Source organism: Phoxinus phoxinus (genome assembly GCF_949152265.1).
Source record: "Phoxinus phoxinus genome assembly, chromosome: 20".
Lineage (NCBI taxonomy): Eukaryota > Metazoa > Chordata > Actinopteri > Cypriniformes > Leuciscidae > Phoxinus > Phoxinus phoxinus.
In genome coordinates, this window is record NC_136895.1 from 13,884,178 (window position 1) to 13,902,525 (window position 18,348).

General features: G+C 38.1%; 1 protein-coding gene across 3 annotated transcripts in view; it reads left to right on the forward strand.

Annotated features, from left to right (window-relative positions):
* nek7 (NIMA-related kinase 7) overlaps positions 1-12,013 on the forward strand; it is a 71,534-nt gene extending 59,521 nt beyond the window's left edge. For all 3 annotated transcript variants that reach the window (XM_079593678.1, XM_079593677.1, XM_079593676.1), the window contains exons 9-10: positions 6,449-6,562; positions 10,200-12,013. In XM_079593678.1, coding sequence (XP_079449804.1) covers positions 6,449-6,562; positions 10,200-10,310 — 225 coding nt within the window. In that variant the 3' untranslated portion in view covers positions 10,311-12,013. The remainder of the gene's footprint in view (positions 1-6,448; positions 6,563-10,199) is intronic.
* The last annotated feature ends 6,335 nt before the right edge of the window (positions 12,014-18,348 follow it).

The window sequence follows — 18,348 nt, forward strand, 5'->3', positions numbered from 1 at the left end:
TAGTCCGTAGTTGGCGGGATGCAGCATAGCACTTTGTTTTCAGAGCTCAGGAAGTTTATATTTTCAAGTATTTTTGCAGATTTTTGGGGGGGAAGTGTTATCCCACACCTGAATAGTAAACATTCATCAAGACGTTTGAGCTAATTAAACTCTCCCCGAATCCTATTCAAATATAGATTACCCAGTATACCTTGGTGTCTTCTCACCACAGATCTCAGATTTTAATTTGATAGCTTAGTGAATTAATTTGCCCCAGCCGTGTACAGCTGCAGAATACTCATGTTCTTTAAAGGCGCTTTGAGAGAGCGGCGTACGTGAACGCCAGTATCTCAGAAGAACTCTTAACATTCTGATGAGCAGCCGCACCCATGTTTTGCTAATGATGCATAAAACCAAGAAGCGTTGCACACTCATTCAGCAAATTTACAAACAACACGCGTCTAAAACTTTTCTTCTCGGGGTGATCGCGCTACTAAAAGGAGAGGTGATTTTTCCCTTCTCATTTGCTCAAGAGGGAAACCCAGAGAGCTTAAACATCAATGTGTGTGTAGGTTAGGCGTTTGTACAAGTCAGTTTGTGGCGTCAGACGAGGACTTTTCAAGTCGCAGAATATGGATTCATATTTAATTGTGTTCCTTCCTTATGCCTGCACTTCCATTTGATTAATATATCATTAAAAAGAGTGCGAGAAGGATGAGCAACATGAAATAATGATGGTTTTCTCACACTTGAACATGACTCTTTTCATATGCTACGCCCTCCTCCATGGCTCCTGAGAGCCAGGACCTTCTCTAGGAGTGTAATTGGCATGCAAAGAATTCAACAAAGTACAGAGATCAATAATAAAACAATGGTCTCCTTGACTGAGACATTCTCTCTGAATTCTGATACGATAAGCCAGTATTTATTTTCATGTTATGGCTGATATGCGATCAAAGGCTGACATTAAAATTGGATACTATTTTGTCAAAATAAATATAAAAAATAAAACCGTACAAACTGAAATCAATCATTTGAAATGTTACAAGTGAATTAAGGCATCATGATAATGATGTATGGTTTGAAAAATGGATATTTACTGTGATGAAAGATTACATTTACTTACACTTTCACTTAATCTGAATATAAATGAAAAAAAGTGTAAATGAGCATATACAATTAAAAATCCATTTTGGACCAATATGATTTAAAAAAAACTTTTCGACCAATATGGTACTGATATGCATGTGTCCCTAAATAAAATGCTCCAAGCTATTAATGTAATCAACACTTGTTGAAATGGTAGCAGCCATAATCCGAGTTATTTATATGTTGATTGATTGCATTTGCTTTGTCAGCTTGATTTGATGCGCCATTGGGAATTTCGGAATGGAAATTCTTAATGCAAGTTCACTTTGCAGTCTCCACGCTACAACAATGGGTGAGATATTTGAGGTTAACTCTGTAGAGTATTGAGTTTCACTAAATAAAGGAAGTATCGTAGCAAGCCAGGGTGGTCAGGTTAAGGTAGGAATTAGAAAAGAGTCTGTTTTTGTCTTCCTGTCTGGGTGGCCATATGTGGTTATGTCTGTCTTGGTTGTTTTCGGTTCCTGTTGTTGTGATATTGTGAGCATCTATCTATGTGTGTGTGTGTTTCTGAGCATGCGTGGCTCTCTTTTTTTTTTGTGTGTGTCGAGTGTGTATTTGTGTCAGCGCAACCACCATGTTGGTGGTTGAGATTCTGTTTAAATATGTTCCTCTAAGCTTTGGTGTCTGTGTGTGCGAGTTTTTTTCCCCTCTTTTGTGTGTGCATGTGAGTGTGTAAACGTGTGTGTCTTTCGCCACCGTGCACCGGTAGCCGAAGCCCCGCAGACAGACAGCAGGCCAGCGTGGTGCGGGGTGGACTCCTCTGGAATACCAATGAGGGGAGCTGCTGGGCTCCGGGGGTCAGGGAGCAAGTCAATCATCTTGCCCATCGCCTGGGCGCCCCGAATCAAATTAGCCTGAAAAATTCAGGGGCCGGGAGCACGGGGCGAGCAGCTGTCAGGGCCAAGAGCGCCCAGGCACTAATGAACCAGATGAATAGTGCAAAAACTCCAAAATAAAAACAGGACAGTTGACATTTTTCATCTGTCAGAAGCGGAAGATGCATGAAAATATGGTGGTCCTTGTTTAACCCTTTGCTGGCTACAGCTGCTACTTGCCCCTGACCCCCCTCTGCGGCCACACTTCCACAGGTAGGCACACCGCATGTAAACAGTCTAAGCCGCGGCTATGTTTTCCTCTCGCTAAATGCCGTTCCTCGGTCCTGCACGTCGCAATTATCTTGAGGAACTCTTCGCAAGAGTGGCGGCACACTGGCAAAACAGATGTTGCTATGAAATGACACTATAGGTATATCATCTTGAGTCTGTATAAGAGAGAAAAACACCTAGCCTTTTGCTGTGAAGAATTTTTTTCACTGGAAAAACACACCAAATGCAGTCTGGTCAAAACACACTCATTCACAGAGCCCATTACTGTCACACTCACACATTTCCATCCCCATAACTGATGAAGGAACAAGGAGGAGATGCATCTTTCTACAAAAATCAAGTTTTGGCCCAATTATTTTCATCCTACCTATCTGAGAAAAAAAGCATGTCTAAGTTTACCTGACTACTTTATCAATTTACTTCGTTATCCATTTTTAATTTAATCTAAGACGAGGTATGGATTAAGCCAGGATTAGGCCTTATTTCAATTAGGACATTTTAGTTACTTTTATAAACATTCCTTAAATAACTCACTGGTGTGCATCTGATATATTTTAAGGTAAGTCAGTGCAAGTTGCTTTCAGTTAAAACCTGCATTTTAGTCTGGAACTAGGCCTTAAGCCTTGTCTTTGAAACTGGGCATAAATGTCTGGGCAGTTTAGTCTAGTTTTTAGTCACAATTTCATCATGCTGCATAATGGTTCAATTGATAATCACAATTATTCCGTTCAAAATTATAATCACAACGATTGTTGTCATTTTAAAAAATACATATTTTTACATTTTATTAGAATTATTGCACTTTCACATATAAGCACAAATCAAGAGAATGTCAGCTCATATACATGGTTTATTTTGCATCTTTTTCTTTGATTTATTATAGGTTATTTATCATATAAATTAACACACTTTCTACATTACTGGTAAAACAAGAAACTTCTCTCCAAAATTTAAACAGTGAAATTCCTAATAGTAATTCCAAATTACGTTATTGTATTTCTATAAAAAAAAAAAGGCTTTGAATTGCCATAAGTACTGGTAAGTGAATTTTTCAGCAACTGCAATCTCAAACATTATAGTCGAGATCCATGTTTGGATTTATTACAGCTCATCACTGAGGGGCTTTGATGGCAGTCACAGCAAACAGCGCAAGCGGCTCAGAACACAGACTGACTGGGTGACACTTTTATTTAAGCATAATCTCAAATGGAGATCCCTAAATGTTTGTCAGTGTTTTCAGATCATCGCACTTCTACACAGTGTGGAGAGAGCGCGTGTACATTTTGTACAAAAGACGAGGATACAAAATATTAGACTGTTTTACAAGCCTCTACGAGTTTTCATGTTTATGGTTGCCATATTGCAAAGATTAAGTAAAACACCGGGCAGAAAATGCTTCTTTTTAAGAGAAAAGCTCTGATTGGGGGATTTAAAACCTTGACATCTGGCAACCGCAAACATGAAAGCTCGTAAAATTTTGTATCCACTTGCAACCAAAAATTGATGCACCTCTTGATTAAGAGGTGCATACAGTTTTTTTCAAGATCTTGTATTGTCAATGCAAGAGTCCAGCACTCTGTAAAGTCTCCTCCTGCACATCCCAAAGACTTTCAATGAGTTTAAGATCTGGAATTAGAGGTGCCAATTCATTTGTGAAAATGATTATTCATGCTCCTTCCCAACCATTTACAAATAAATAACTTTGTAAAAATAGAAGTTAATCTGTCGAGTCTTGATGGAAGGCAGTGACTGGATATACAACTTTAAAATGACATGACATTTTTGTTTGTTCATCTCTTTCTGCTTTAGCAAAGTCATGCATACCGAAATGCTGATTTTTATTTTTGAATTAGTTTCGTTGTTGCATTACATTTTTTTAGTATCGTAATGCTTTCTTGGGACATGGCATCCATTTTTTTCCTCACGTTTATTTGAGTTACCGTACTGGAAATCCACATGAAAAGAAAAAAATGCAACAACTCTCAGGTTAACCAAGCTCACTTTTGAGTACAAGTGTGAATCCTAAAAATGTAAGAGTCACTTTAGTTATAGAATTCAATTGTCACTGTTGTTTTTATGTCACTTAATCATAATTTTGCTGCTGTGTTAATGCAGGTATGGAGACTTGGGTGTGGTTTCTTTGGATTTGTTCAAACAACACCTGAGCATTTTTGGTGACTTTTGCTCTGACACATTTAGTTCGAAATACTATATGAAGTACTGGTTGTGTAAGAATGGTACATGTTAAAGAAACACCCCAGTCCTCCCAGTTCCTGCACTGCCAGTGATTAGAGAGGGACTCCCCCTTCCTCCGGCCCTCCCTTTCCCGTTTTGTGTGGAGCAGTGATGAAACCGGCTCTGCTCCATGAGTTCTGCCACTCCGCGCTCCTCTCCTCCGCTCCTCCTCTGACAGCCCAAACCGTCGTTTCGCCTCGCTCGATCACACCCCCCAACACCCCCACCACCGTTAACTCGCTCGCCGTTTCTTTTCTGTCCTTCTATGTCAATTTAATTGAGTTCTCGTCCAGTGTGCTTTGCGGTGTAGTGGTTTCGTGCGAGCACTGTGTGGCTTGCATGCTTGGCATCTGGAAAGCTTTTTTTCCTCAGTTGTTTTGCATGGGGCTGTTTTTGCCAGTCTGCTTTTGCAGTATCATAATCTCATAACGTCATCAAAGCATCACCTCCCTGGCTGAGCTGGATTGCACAGCTCCAGGCTAACAGGATGCACTGCATCCATCTCTTCCATACCACTAGGATGTATGTCCCAACATTGTTTTTCATCTTCTACATTAATTTCACAAACATCTACTGAAATGCTATCATCCTTTTTAAAAGCTTTGTTGTTGCATTTAATTTTTTCGTGTTATTATGGTTTCTTGGGACAGGACATCCATAATTTTCCTTGCTAAGTGTATCAGGCCAGATACAGAAAGCTATTTAGCTATGAGTTGGCGAACGTGGTTTAGAAGTGTTGAGTAAATGGATGCGTTTCATTTGTAGTTGTTCTTTTGAAGATACTTGCCACCTGTGGCGTGATTGTTTTTAGGCTATTGCCCAAATTGATCTGTTTCGGTTTTCAGTCTTTAAAATATCTTTGTTTGCGTTCAACAGAACCAAGTCATACAGGTTTAGCATGACACAAGGACGAGTAAACCGTTTATTTTTTGGTGAACTACTTCGTTAACAAGTCAGAAATACAACTGAGCAAAAATTGTGAAATCGCAGGTTAAACGAGCCAGTGAAATGCTCAGATTTGTCTCAACACACATCAGTTGAATTCGATATTAATGTAGCAATAAGCTAAACATCCTACAGCTTAACTATATTATTCTATATAGTAAAGTTATGAACTATATTGTTCTAAGTACACTCTTAAAAACAAAGTTTCCAAAAGGATGTTTTTGCGGTGATGCCACAGAAGAACCATTTTGGTTCCTCGAAGAACCTTTCAGTGAACAGTTCTTGAAAGAACCATGTTTTAAATGATCTTAAGAACCTATTCTGCAATGGAAAGGTTCCACACTCTTAAAAATAAAGATTTTCAGCAATGCCATTGAAGAACCATATTGTGAAGAACATTTTTTTTATCTTAAAGAAACTTTTTCCACATTAAAGAACCTCTTGTGCAGTGGAAAATGATCTATGTATGTTAAATGTTCTACATGGAACCAGCAATGCCCATTAAGAACCTTTATTTTTAAGAGTGTAAGAATGTTTTATGTGCTTAAATCGTTAATGCAACGCACAGCATCTCGAGAGTGACATGATGCATGCTCTATAGACTTGACTCTTAGCTTTTTGACGTCTTGAGCAAACAGATGGCAGTTGTCTGCTGCCATCTGTGACGTGGGACACCATAGTCTCTTCCACAGACAGTCAGCCCCTGCTTGATGAAGATTTAGTGTGCATTGCTGGCATGAGAGATATGGGTACCTGCATTGGAGTAAATGAATTACTCAACCTCCAGGTGTGAACTCTGAAGTCTTTTAAGAGAACAACCATGAAAATGACAGCCAATATAAGTAAATGTTTTTTTTTTTAATTCACAGGAATGCATTTTCACTACTTGTACCTTTGTTTTAATGAATTGAATCAAAATGATCATGATATGAACCTTGCCAAATTGCTTCATAAGAAAAGTCACCCATTTCTTAAGCAAGCAAGATGTCTGAAACCTTCTCTCTAAAAGTCACATTTCTTTTCTTCTCACTTAGATGGCTGCCTTGCAGAGTCCATTCTACGGGGACAAAATGAACCTGTACTCGCTGTGTAAAAAGATCGAGCAGTGTGACTACCCCCCACTACCGTCTGACCATTACTCTGAAGAGGTATGTTTCAATTGCACATGCAGACTTCGCCACATTGACCAAGTTGCTTTGTCTGAAAGTGACTGCCATGTGAGCCGTGCTTCATACATCGCTACACTACTGACAATAGGCAATGACCTTTTTGGCCTAGGAAATTTTGTCGAAATTTTGCTAATGTGGCCGAACCTTAATGTCAATCTGTTAAGTGTCAATCTCACTAATGGCCCCAGATATAGGGACGTCCCGCGTGACGTCACGCCATTTGGAGCAGCCATTTTGACGGAATAGAAAATGCTAAACCGCCGGTGATACTACAGCTCGTCGCGAAATATTCCCATCATGCCCGAGCGATGCTGTGAGTTGGATCCGATCAGATACGTGATCATACAAAAGGAATATCTTTGTAATGTATCCCAAAAGAAATAAAACGGAGAAACAAGTGGTTGGTGGCAATAAACAGGTGATTTTATTTTGTGTTTTCCCCTGTAAACTCAGTTTAAAGATTATTACAGGTAACGTCACTATAATTTGGTTATAAAAATACATAGACCAACTTTTGCGGTGATGATTGAATAATCCTTCCCCGCTGGCGTCCAAATCAAAGAGTTGCTGACCCATCCGGACTCGTGATACCGATAGCATGCTAACGTTAAGCTTCTATATGCTTTTAATGAAGCTCCGGTCAGAGAATGTCTACTCCGGTGTAGCGTTAGCGTGATGGGAAGTGAATAATGTAGCTGTAAATGTCACCGAACTCAATGTCAGGAAGTTGTTCTACACATTTAATGCCTGTAAAAAGAACTTGTGGTGCTTCATATGGATCTATGATTCCTATAAGTTAATTCTCCTTTTGCAGCAGAGATGCAAGTGGGAAATCCTTATTTACCTTTTGAATGTTGAGCGCCTTATGAACTTTATATAAAAGCTGACGCGGGACAAAATGCCCGGTTTCCCAACACGTTGAACTGACCAAAGCCACTGTGCAATTTTAATAGGCTACTTTTAAACGCATATAGCTCAGTAATGTCAGTTTTATGTATTTTCTGAGAGGGGGCGGGCGGGATTTTTGTTGGGAAAGTCCGGGGAGAGACGCACAATTCGATTAGACTGGATAAACACATGCAGCATCTTAATGGTTAAGAAAATGAAACGAAATGAATGAATAAATAAATCAAGCCTTTATAACATAACACTAGGCTATATCATACAACATTCAGAAAAATGCTGCACGCGCACCCCTAGTTCCTACGTCTATGGCCCAATGACGCTACTATGAGCATTTACTAGCTAAATAAATGCGGGTCGGGTACAAAATGTTCTTTCCTTATTTTTTGCGGTCCGAGTTGCGGGCGGGTTAGTTGAAAACGTCGGTCGGGTGCGGGTTTGTTTGTACATTGACCCGCGCATCACTGCACTGAGTAGCTGACGGATGTATTCCGTCAAAATGGCTGACACGCGGCTAGGGGTCACGTGACTGGGAGATCCCTATACTTCAAGCAAAATCGAAGAAATCGTAATTTTTAAACAAAATCAGGCCAAAATGAACTTCAATTGGAGTTCGTTTTGGCAGTTCAGAAAAACTTGACAAAGCAAATTTTCCTGAAAAGTTTGCTATGGCTGGTAAACACCTTTGTACTACTTTCATGGCGATTATGTAATAGGTAGGTGTGCGCTAAGGCTCCGCCTTCTTACTCGTATTTTTTTAATTTTTTTATTCATTTGGTCTTATTAGTCAGTCAAGGTTAGACGTCTGAGTGAGAACATGAACACACTGGAGAGCGACTTCATAGTAGAAAATGTTATACTTCTGATGAGACAAGACACTGACACAGTTTTTCATGTTTAAAACAGTAAAGCTGCTTGATTTTAAGCAATCTATTGTATAAAGTGCTATATAAATAAACATGCCGTGACTTTACGGGAGTGTCGAATTGCAGAGCTTGTGCAAACAAATCCATGTTGCTATAATCGGATGCTTTTCTTATGCTTTATTTTAAAAATGCTTGCCTATTTCTCAATTTAGTTGTGTGTTTATTTTGTTATTTAGAGGAAAGCACGCAGCACATATTTACATATTCATCTAAACGTCGCTCTCAGCAGTGTGGGCGTGGTCGGATATTCGCTACCAGTATATCGCTGATCACATATTTCGAACTTCGTTTTACTCCTAAAAATAAATTTGTCGTGAGTATATCAGGGCCTTAAGAGCTTATTTACAAGAGAATATAATTTGAAGAATGTTTCAACTGTTTTTGTCCCTACATTATTGAAAGCCAGTGGGATCCAATGTTGTGGACCACACATTGGATCCCATTGACTTTTATTGCATTTACAAAATAAATTTTTCAAAAGTCAAACCGGTTTGGAACAACATTAGGGTAAAGAGTAAATTATGACCGAATAATCAGAACGATCTCTTATTAGTTACTTCCCATACTCGTGAACTGCATGTTCAATACTGGTCCATCACCAAAACAGCATGTGAATTTCCAGCATGGAAAGCCGGTCTTTCCACGTAACATGCCGGCACTCTCTGATGTCAACCATTGGAGAACCCACGAAATCCTCCGATAGATCCGGCACGTCCGACCAAAGCTGCCATTATTATTATTTACAAGCCTGGCACGACTCATCCTCCATTCAGCACTTCCTTCAGCTTTCCAGTGCAGCAGGAAGGTCTGCCTCCCTCCCTGTCTACATGTAAACAATGCTCCTGAAGGCGAAAGGCAAAAAAGTGTCAGCCGCTCATCTTTGGTGTGTCATTTACCGTCTCTTGTATCTCACCTGACAGACAGCCCCCCTTAAAACGAGGGGGGGAGGGGGGCGCGACCATCGAACCCCCCGCGTTTCTCTAGTGCAAAAGCATGAATATTTTACATATCTGCATCCTTACTCGCCCCCACTGCCGCCGCCTCCTATTTCTTCTCCACTAATTCTCAGACTGTCTGCATTTGCATTTCACATGCCGGGCTGATTAGGAGACGCCGCGCCATGCAACAGCAGCCAGGCCCCGGCAAGAGAGGCGGTTGCCATGGCGATCTGACACAGGGGCATCTTCTTTCCTTCCGCTTTTTTTCCCCTTTCCCCCACTTTTAATGATGCTGCTGCTGCTTGCCTGGGCTTAGTTTACTTCTCAGTGCAGCATCACGACTATCGTTCCCGTCCCTCACTGGCGGGGACTGTATGTTTGTGTACTTCTTTTATGTGTAGAATGTTTGTAGCAGGGAATTAACAAACATTCGCAGGGCCAGAGGGCTTCTTGCTGGAAGTTACATTGCTTGGAGCCTTTCCCTCGGCTCTCCTGTTCTCTGAAACACTTGCCATCTTGTTTGTCTTAAACTATTGACTAATACAGGGATCCAGACTCAAACTAAAACGGTTGCAAATATATATTTTTAGTATTATTATTAAAGATTTATATGTATGTGTATTTTTTTACAACAATTTAAAAATATAAATAAATATAAAATCAATAATGTATTTAAAAAAATATTATTTTTTTGTGACTGTCGCTTTTATATATATATATATATATTATATATATATCAAATCCATTCAAAAGTGTGGGGTCTAGGTGGGGTTTGTCTGGAGCTTTGTATTATTGATCTGTATTATGAGTTAACATCTTATATTTTTATCTTCTTTTTTTTTTCTCAAGCTGAGAAAACTGGTAGATATGTGCATCAACCCCGACCCAGAGAAAAGACCTGACATCACCTACGTATACAGCATCGCCAAGCAAATGCAAGCCTTGACGATCGCACACTGAGTTTGCTTTCCCGATTCCTCTTGCTTCTACTTTGAAGACCTTCATCTGACCCACCAATGTCATTTAAAGCTTGTTTTGCTCCATCGTAATGAAACCTGGCATCTTTCAGTACAAAACATACAATGTAAGGCACAAAGAAAGGCCTTTGGTATAAAAAAGACAAAAAATGACCTTGACCTTTTAATATAGCTCTCCAAAGAAGAAAATGGAAAATTAAGCAGTGTTCTAAAACTGGTTTGACTTGATTGTTGCTCGTTTCGATGCTGGTACAGTGCGATGATTGCGTATATACCTCCATTTTGTTCTGTCACCGCATTAGCTCGAAATCTGATATGCTTTTCACAATCCCATAACACCCCATTCCAAGAACTTTATTTTTTTTTTATGAGAAAAACATCCCTATAAAAAGAGAATGAAAATTCCCCTTAAAAAGCAACTTTCTTGCATTAAAACATTTAGGAGGTTTGTCTTTCTATTAAAAGAGCGTGATATCATAGTGGTATTTGTCGCAATTTAATATGGGCTAAATTACTAGTCTATATCTAAACCTCAGCAGTTTGTACTTGCATCTTGCTGTTGTGATGCCAGAAAAACATGCACTCAGTCCCAAGTAATTTTTTTCTTTTTTTCCTCGCCGTCCATACCGCACCTAAAACATGTTTATTGCGATTCTTCTTGGGATTTCAAGTCTTAGAGTTTTTAAATGCATTAAATAAATCATTGATCGTGACAACACGGTGCGTTTGCGTTATCGTATAACGCATTCAGCGCGAGGTCCGTTTTAAAAAGCAAATTCTTCCCAGTATCCGCACCTTTACGGCTGATACTTGAACTTTAATGTTTAATGCAAAGGCCTCACTTGCAATGCAGTAACTTATAAATATTCACACATTCTCTATGCCTTCATAGTGCCTTGCTCTGAAAAGAAAAGAAGAAGAAAAACGAAAACAGTGCCTTTCTTCCTGTAAACCAAAAGGTTTTTTTTTTTAAGAGATTGGCTCTAATTACATCATTCAATTGGTTTACATGCGACACAAGAGGTACGTTTACAAATGACTTTTTACAATGAGTCCGTTTGGCCTTGTACAATTCCGCTACGTCCACGCAAACTCTTGACCTCTTCCAGACTGTAATCTATGTGCTGCTTTCCAGAATGTGGCTTGTGATCTTTGCAAACTCGGCCTGATACGAGTTCCACAAGCGTGTATGAAGTTATACTATACAGACAGCAGCTATTATGCAGCACCTTTTGCAGACAGTATGATTTGCTGTGACCGTACCAAGTATAAAATGGTATGTTTTTTTTTTTGTAACTTTAATCGAGAGCATTTTTAGTGTTTACCCTTTTCTTTTTAAATGTATTTTGCAATAATCACCTTTTTTCTTTTTTCGCCTTATGTTAACACGATAACAGATTATGCTTGTTGCCTTATAGATAATAGTATGTATTTATCTCAACAAGGCACTCAAAGCCTTCTCCAGCGAGATCTGGATCCTTTACACACATGTAAAGCACACATGAATCGGACACTCACGGTCTGTTCTCTATTTTAACCCAAATCATTTGGGAGCGACAGGCAACTTTTTATTTATTTGTCTTTTTTTGACTGTTTATTTGAACGTTTAACATTCAAGATGCACATTAATTCTTTGTATGCTAATTGAAATTGAAAATAAATAAAATGAAACGGCTTAAACCATTTACTCTGGTGTTTTTGATTATTTATTAAAGTTTGATGTCCGTTTAGCATTCTCAAAATTAGCATAACATTGAAACTGTTTCACTTTTTAACTATAAAACTCTATTTGTGCTGCTTTTCCGAGTGTTTTTAATTGCACATGCCAATCAATCCCCCAAAGCGTCGCCCACTCGTATTTGCTTGTGTTTGTTTGTATTGTTTTAGCGACTGTCTCCGCTTAGCCCCGAGCTTTATTAGCTGGCAGCGTGTCGCGCTCATGCCCCAGGGTCCACGTCCGGCTTATTCCCTCCAGGAAAGGCATCGACAAGGGGACTATTTCCTCTCATTCTAATGAATTCCTCAAGGAGAGCGGTTCAATTTCATCACTGGAAATTGCTCCCTTGAAACTGCCAGAACAAGGAAAACAAACTTCAGTAAACATCACAATTGATATCTGGATTGTTGTTTCCAACCTCTTGTAAGCTGCTATCTTTACCCAGACTAGTCCAGTGTTGATATTAGTTATGAAAAAAGGCACTTTTTTATTTGTTGTCTGTGCACTTAGTGTACATTTTGATATTGGAAAACAGATGCAGGTATCCATCTAGTGGTGATACAGTTTAACTGCATTACACTAACATGCATGGAACCTTCTTTATGTTGTACAGCTCACATATTGTTGGACGAAAGACATGTTTATACCGCTTATAACTCAATATGAGCAGTGGAATTACAGAGCAAATTAGCTTTTTTTTTTCAGTCATTGAAATAAACAGGTAAAACTCGAAAAATTTGAATATCATGCAAAAGTTAATTTATTTCAGTAATTCAACTTAATAGGTGAAACTAATATATTATATAGATAATTTTTTAATTTTCAGTAATAATTATACACTGCTGAACAAAAGTTTTTTTATATATATATATATATACCATATATATATATATATATATATATATATATATATATATATATATATATATATATATATATATATAATGTTTTTTTCTGCAAGGATTAAATAAAAATGTATTTTATTCATTTATTTTCAACATTGATAATCATAAATGTTTCTTGAGCATCAAATCAGCATATTAGAATGATTTCTGAAGGATCATGTGACACTGAAGACTGGAGTAATGATGCTGAAAATTCAGCTTTGATCACAGGAATAAATTACCTTCTAAAATATATTCACATAGAAAACAGTTATTTTAACTTGTAAAATTATTTCACAATATTACTGTTTTTACTGTATTTTTGATCAAATAATTGCAGGCTTTTTTTTTTGCATAAGAGACTTCTTTCAAAAACATTAAAATCTTACCGAGCCCAAACGTTTAAATGGTACTTATTTAATATTTAACCATATTAAAATGGCTAAATATTATTCTATTTTTACTAGAGTTTAACTTTGACTGTGTATGCCAATTTAGGACTGAATCATTCTTTTGAGTCCATTTTTCTTCTTCTTTAATTAATTTGAGTTCTCAAATGTTAGCAAAATGATTCAAAAGTAACAGGAAAGATCATTAAAAAGTTCTGCAAATTTAGTGGTAGCATGATGTATTTCCTAACGTCCAACAATTGCATCAGTCAGTCTGAAGAAATTGAGATTTTTTTTCTTCCGCTGTTCGCAAAACATGTTCCAAAGTAGTGTAGACCTGTTATTGAACAGTATGCTAGTTGTTACCCACTGATCCATTTTACACTTTGTCGGCAGACTGCACAGACACTGAGAGATGTCACTACAGAAGCCGAACTGACTCAGATGTTTTTACCTTTTGCACCAAGGCCAAATATATTCTCTTTCCTTAAGATCCAGGTGCTTGGTTCAGCTCTCTATATCTGTCTGTTGCCAGAGGGACCAGCACTTGTAACGTGTCCCTTCTGCATTGGCAGCAGATTCAGCTGCTGGCAGCATTTTCATAGATTTTTTCTTTTTTTTCCTTTCTGTATTTCGGCAAGAGAAACGTGCCGTTTCTCTTTAGGTCTGGTTCTTGAGGCGAGTTTCGCCTTGTTCCCGCCGTTTGAAGTGGCCGGGAAGCTGACGCTTTATTGGCCGATTGTGTGGTCAGCAGAGAGCGTCAGCTTTTGAGCCAAACTTTGTCCAAGTTTGGAGCTGTGAGTGCAGCAGGGACAACAAACAAGTCCTAATCGGGGCAAAAAAACCCAAGTAGACAATGTTCGTTTCCCCCAGTGGACACGTATGGAGGAAAATAGCTTGCGCATCTCAAGATTTTTTTCTTTATTGAAAGGATTTGTGCTTTGAAACATGAAATATCAATAGCATGCAGGTTTGAAATAGCTTGTGGCGCATGCTTGGCAACTTTAAACCAATTAGTTTGTGAGGGGAAGAGAATTATCAAGGGATGATCTCCAAACATCCACCATTCAAACCGTTGTATTTATTATTATTATTTGAAAAGTTTTCTCCAAAATGCTATATCTGGCAATATCTTAGAACTGCGGTTTCTAAGGAAAAAAAGAACAACAGCGAGTAAACTCTGCCTTATGTATTGTTAATGATTCTGTTTTGACTTTCCTTTTGTTCTTTATTGGGTCATTCTACAAAACGCGTTCCCTCATACATGCGTGGTAAAATGACTTTAACAATGAATATCTGATTCCAGCTTTTATTGTGTTACCATAGACAGTTTTCAACATGCATTAACAAAAATATTTTTTTCTCTTTTTTTGGTCTCCTCCCACCCCTTTGTTTTTAACTTCACTTTGCTATTTTGGCAAATATGCACATCTTTATGAAAGATAAAGATGTTTATAAAAGCTAACATTTTTGTAGTTTTTATGACAGAATTTTAACCTTATGATTTACAATGTATTATTAAAAGGAAGTTATTCGTCGACCCTGTTAACAAATTTAAATTTTTTTTTTTTTACTTTTTGTCATAATGAAATCGTCGTCCTTGAAAACTTCTGTTACTGAAACATATGTTTCTGCTTTTTTGGTCATTCTATTTTCTGCTTTTTTGGTCATTCTATTTTCTGCTGTTTTGTTTGTCCGTTGGAAATAATCTTAACATGTCAACTAGGGGTAAGAATCGCCAGAGACTCTACAATACGATATTATTACGATACTTAAGCCTTATTCAGAGCAGTGCCATGTCAGGTATGAAAGCGAGTCTGTGAGAGATAGATTTGACGTGTTTTCAGTGGCATTTGCTGTATATAGCTGTATAAAGCTCCCAGATCACTTATAATTTTACACAGCTCATGTTGTCTGGAGTTTTTTTTGTCTGCTGAAAACACTTAGAAAGACATTTTTGCAGTATTTCGTCAGCAGGACAATCCAAAAACACATTACATGACAGTACATCCCACTAAAGAGATGCATGTCTATCCCTGATAGCCTCCTCTTCATTCCCCTTCAAAATCAAAGATGGCGCAGCTGTAAATAAGGTATATATTATTGCAATTTTAAACTTTTTGCAATATGCTGAGTATTGTGATACATTGCAATGTATTACCTTTTTTCAACTGCAAATGCCACCAAAGGAAAACTTTCTCCATATATATTTTTCCCTAATAAGATAACGTTCTCAGTCTGTTCATTTCACATCTTTATATCCATCTTTCTTGTTTCTTGTTAAATTTTGTGTTTGTAATAGAAATTAAAGTTGTCAAATAAAAATGTTTTTGCGCATTTCAATGTTTTCACACTCAATTCAGTGTATTTGTTTTTTACAATAATATTGTTTTAAGCAGTTTTACAAAAAAACAGTAAAAAAAAGTCAAAGGTGACACTGTTCAGTTATGCAATGTAATTATGTGCTGAATCATATACTGTTGTCATAGGAAAATACATAAATTTGCCCTTAACAGCATATAACTTGGGCGCAAGATGGATATTTTTGTTGTGAAATGGCCTACGCAAAGACAATTTGATTTCAGAAGAGTATATAAAACCAGTGTCCCCTACCATATGTAACAGAAATGTAACAGGTGAGCTCTCAGGTAATCATTATGAGGCTGTTTTAACTATCCCTCATCCTGGAAATTAACATGAAAATATCAAGACTTGGCGTCTATGTATCGATACAATAAATAATTTAATGACGAAAATCACATAACACTGACACAGCGTGGACCGTTGAGAAACTTTGGGCTTAAAACGTCTTCTGGTATGAGGAAAAAAATGTAGGGCTAGATTTTATTTCATCCATTGATTGGATTGTAGAAAATTGGGTGTGGCTAACTAAACGAATGCAGATCTAAATGCCAGTTGTGGAGGATATTTAGTCCCACCATCCACAGAGACACGTCATGAAGAGAACCGACGTCATTTCGAGGGGGAGGGTAGGTTAACGCGTTTGATTGAAGATTACGAGGGCATATTAATAATAATAAAAATTTCTATATATGGTATGGGTAAATCATTTTATAATTAACACAACACAACATTCTGTAAAAACATAAGAATTGTCCATTTTGATTTCATGGTGAAAATAGGCCTGTTGTTTTCATTACTTCCATTTACAGACGGCAGTAATCTGACAATGAACTGGATTTTTTTATGCACACATAAGCACATACAATACTGTTGTCCGTGTACTCCATGTATTATGTTTTTTTTTTTTTTCAGAGGAAGCTTGGGGAAATACATGGTCATCTGTGGTGAACCTTAACAAAGTAAAAAAAAAAGGCTACCCTCTGAGCGGGACCTATAAACATTTGAATAGCATCTCCTGGTATTTTTAGACCTTGTTGCCCGGCCAAGGAAGCATCTCTAGAAATTTTTGGGGTTTTTCACAAGCTAACTATTGGAAACAAATGCTAGGTTGAGGTTTCAAAAGAAATCTGATCCAGCGAGTGTCTTTACAGGTGGTTTTTACCCACAGCTGTTTTGAATTCTGAAGCCTTTCCAACCAAAATGTCACATCCCATCCTGTTGCCTCCCTCCATCAAGCTGCGAATGAGAGGAAAAAAAGTAAATAGACTTGCTTGAGTAAGCATGAAAAGAGAGAATGTTTGCCATTATTTTCTTTTGGACTCCAATCTGGAGTGTAAAGTAATTAAAATCATTCAGAGTCTAAAAAAAATTATTAACAAGAGATACAGGGTTCATCCTGTAAGCTGTACGTAAATAGTAATGGTGCATCATTGATGTGTGTTTGTTTTTTTAATGCAAATTAAGGCTGCAATACATTTAACTGATCATACGTGTTTGGTTATTTGGATTTTATCTGTTGTTTCATTATATGAAACACTATATTACCATCACTGTAGTCATTCTCGCAGATGTGCTTATGCTCTAGTTGGAAAATACAAGAAAATGTAAAAGTAATTAACCAATTAATGTGACCCTCTGGGTCAAAAACATTGTTTGTATTTGTCTACCTCCTTATTCAAGGAACTGAAATAAAAAAAATCCTCATTGTTTTGTTTGCATTCTTTAAGGGATTTAAATTATTTGATTTTATGTTTATTTTGAATTAAAGACAATCTTGTCTGAATAGGTTCAAACTTCATGATAAATGAACTTGGTGTAACAAACAAGATGTTTCGCAGAATGATTATGGAAAACTTATTGTGCTGCCATGTCATAAACATGTCAGATGTGATAATATGATATTCTCTTTCAAGTGTTATTACCCAAACTGCTATGACATGAGTTCTGCTCCCTTTGAAAGGTTTGGGTTTTTTCTCGCAGATCCGTACAGAAAAAAAACTCATTTAAGCCAGCGTATTTGCTCGTTGCCTCACATCCTGTGGAATGGCAGAGCGCTCCTGGATGCCAACCACTACGACCGAATCCTTTAGACTGCGTTCGCCTACACATTAGAGCCCTTTGGACTCGGGCTCCCACCGTTTTCCAGTGCTGTAATGTTGTGCAGGTCCCTAGTAAATCAAAAACGCTACCAGATGCAGGCGTCCTCTGAGCTTTTGCCTCCCCAACCTCACTGAATGAAATGCTGTGTTTTGGAGCCTTGATTTACGCGGCGAGCGTGCGACCACAGGCATTCCTGCATAAACCTGTGGCCTCGCTGCACGCTGAAGCAAAAGCCCGTGTCTGCCTGTACGTTCCCACGCTTTCCTCTGTACTGCATGCCAGCGGAGGCTGTACCGCTGGTCTCCGGTCATTACGAGAAGAAAGACAGGCTGCAACGCAGGGAAGGCTGAAATTGTCAGCAGAGTCGCTGCCGAGATGCTTTTCATTGTCTGATGACCTTGCGTGTCCTTCAGTTAGATGAAAACCGCTTTGAAATCGCATCTACATCACTTTCAAAGTGGTTTAGAGTTGACGTCAATGCAGCTGGAGATAGCTGAAGTTTGTACAACAACGTTTCCCAGAACAAATTGACTTTGTGTGTACGCCATCACAAGCAACAGCAATAGA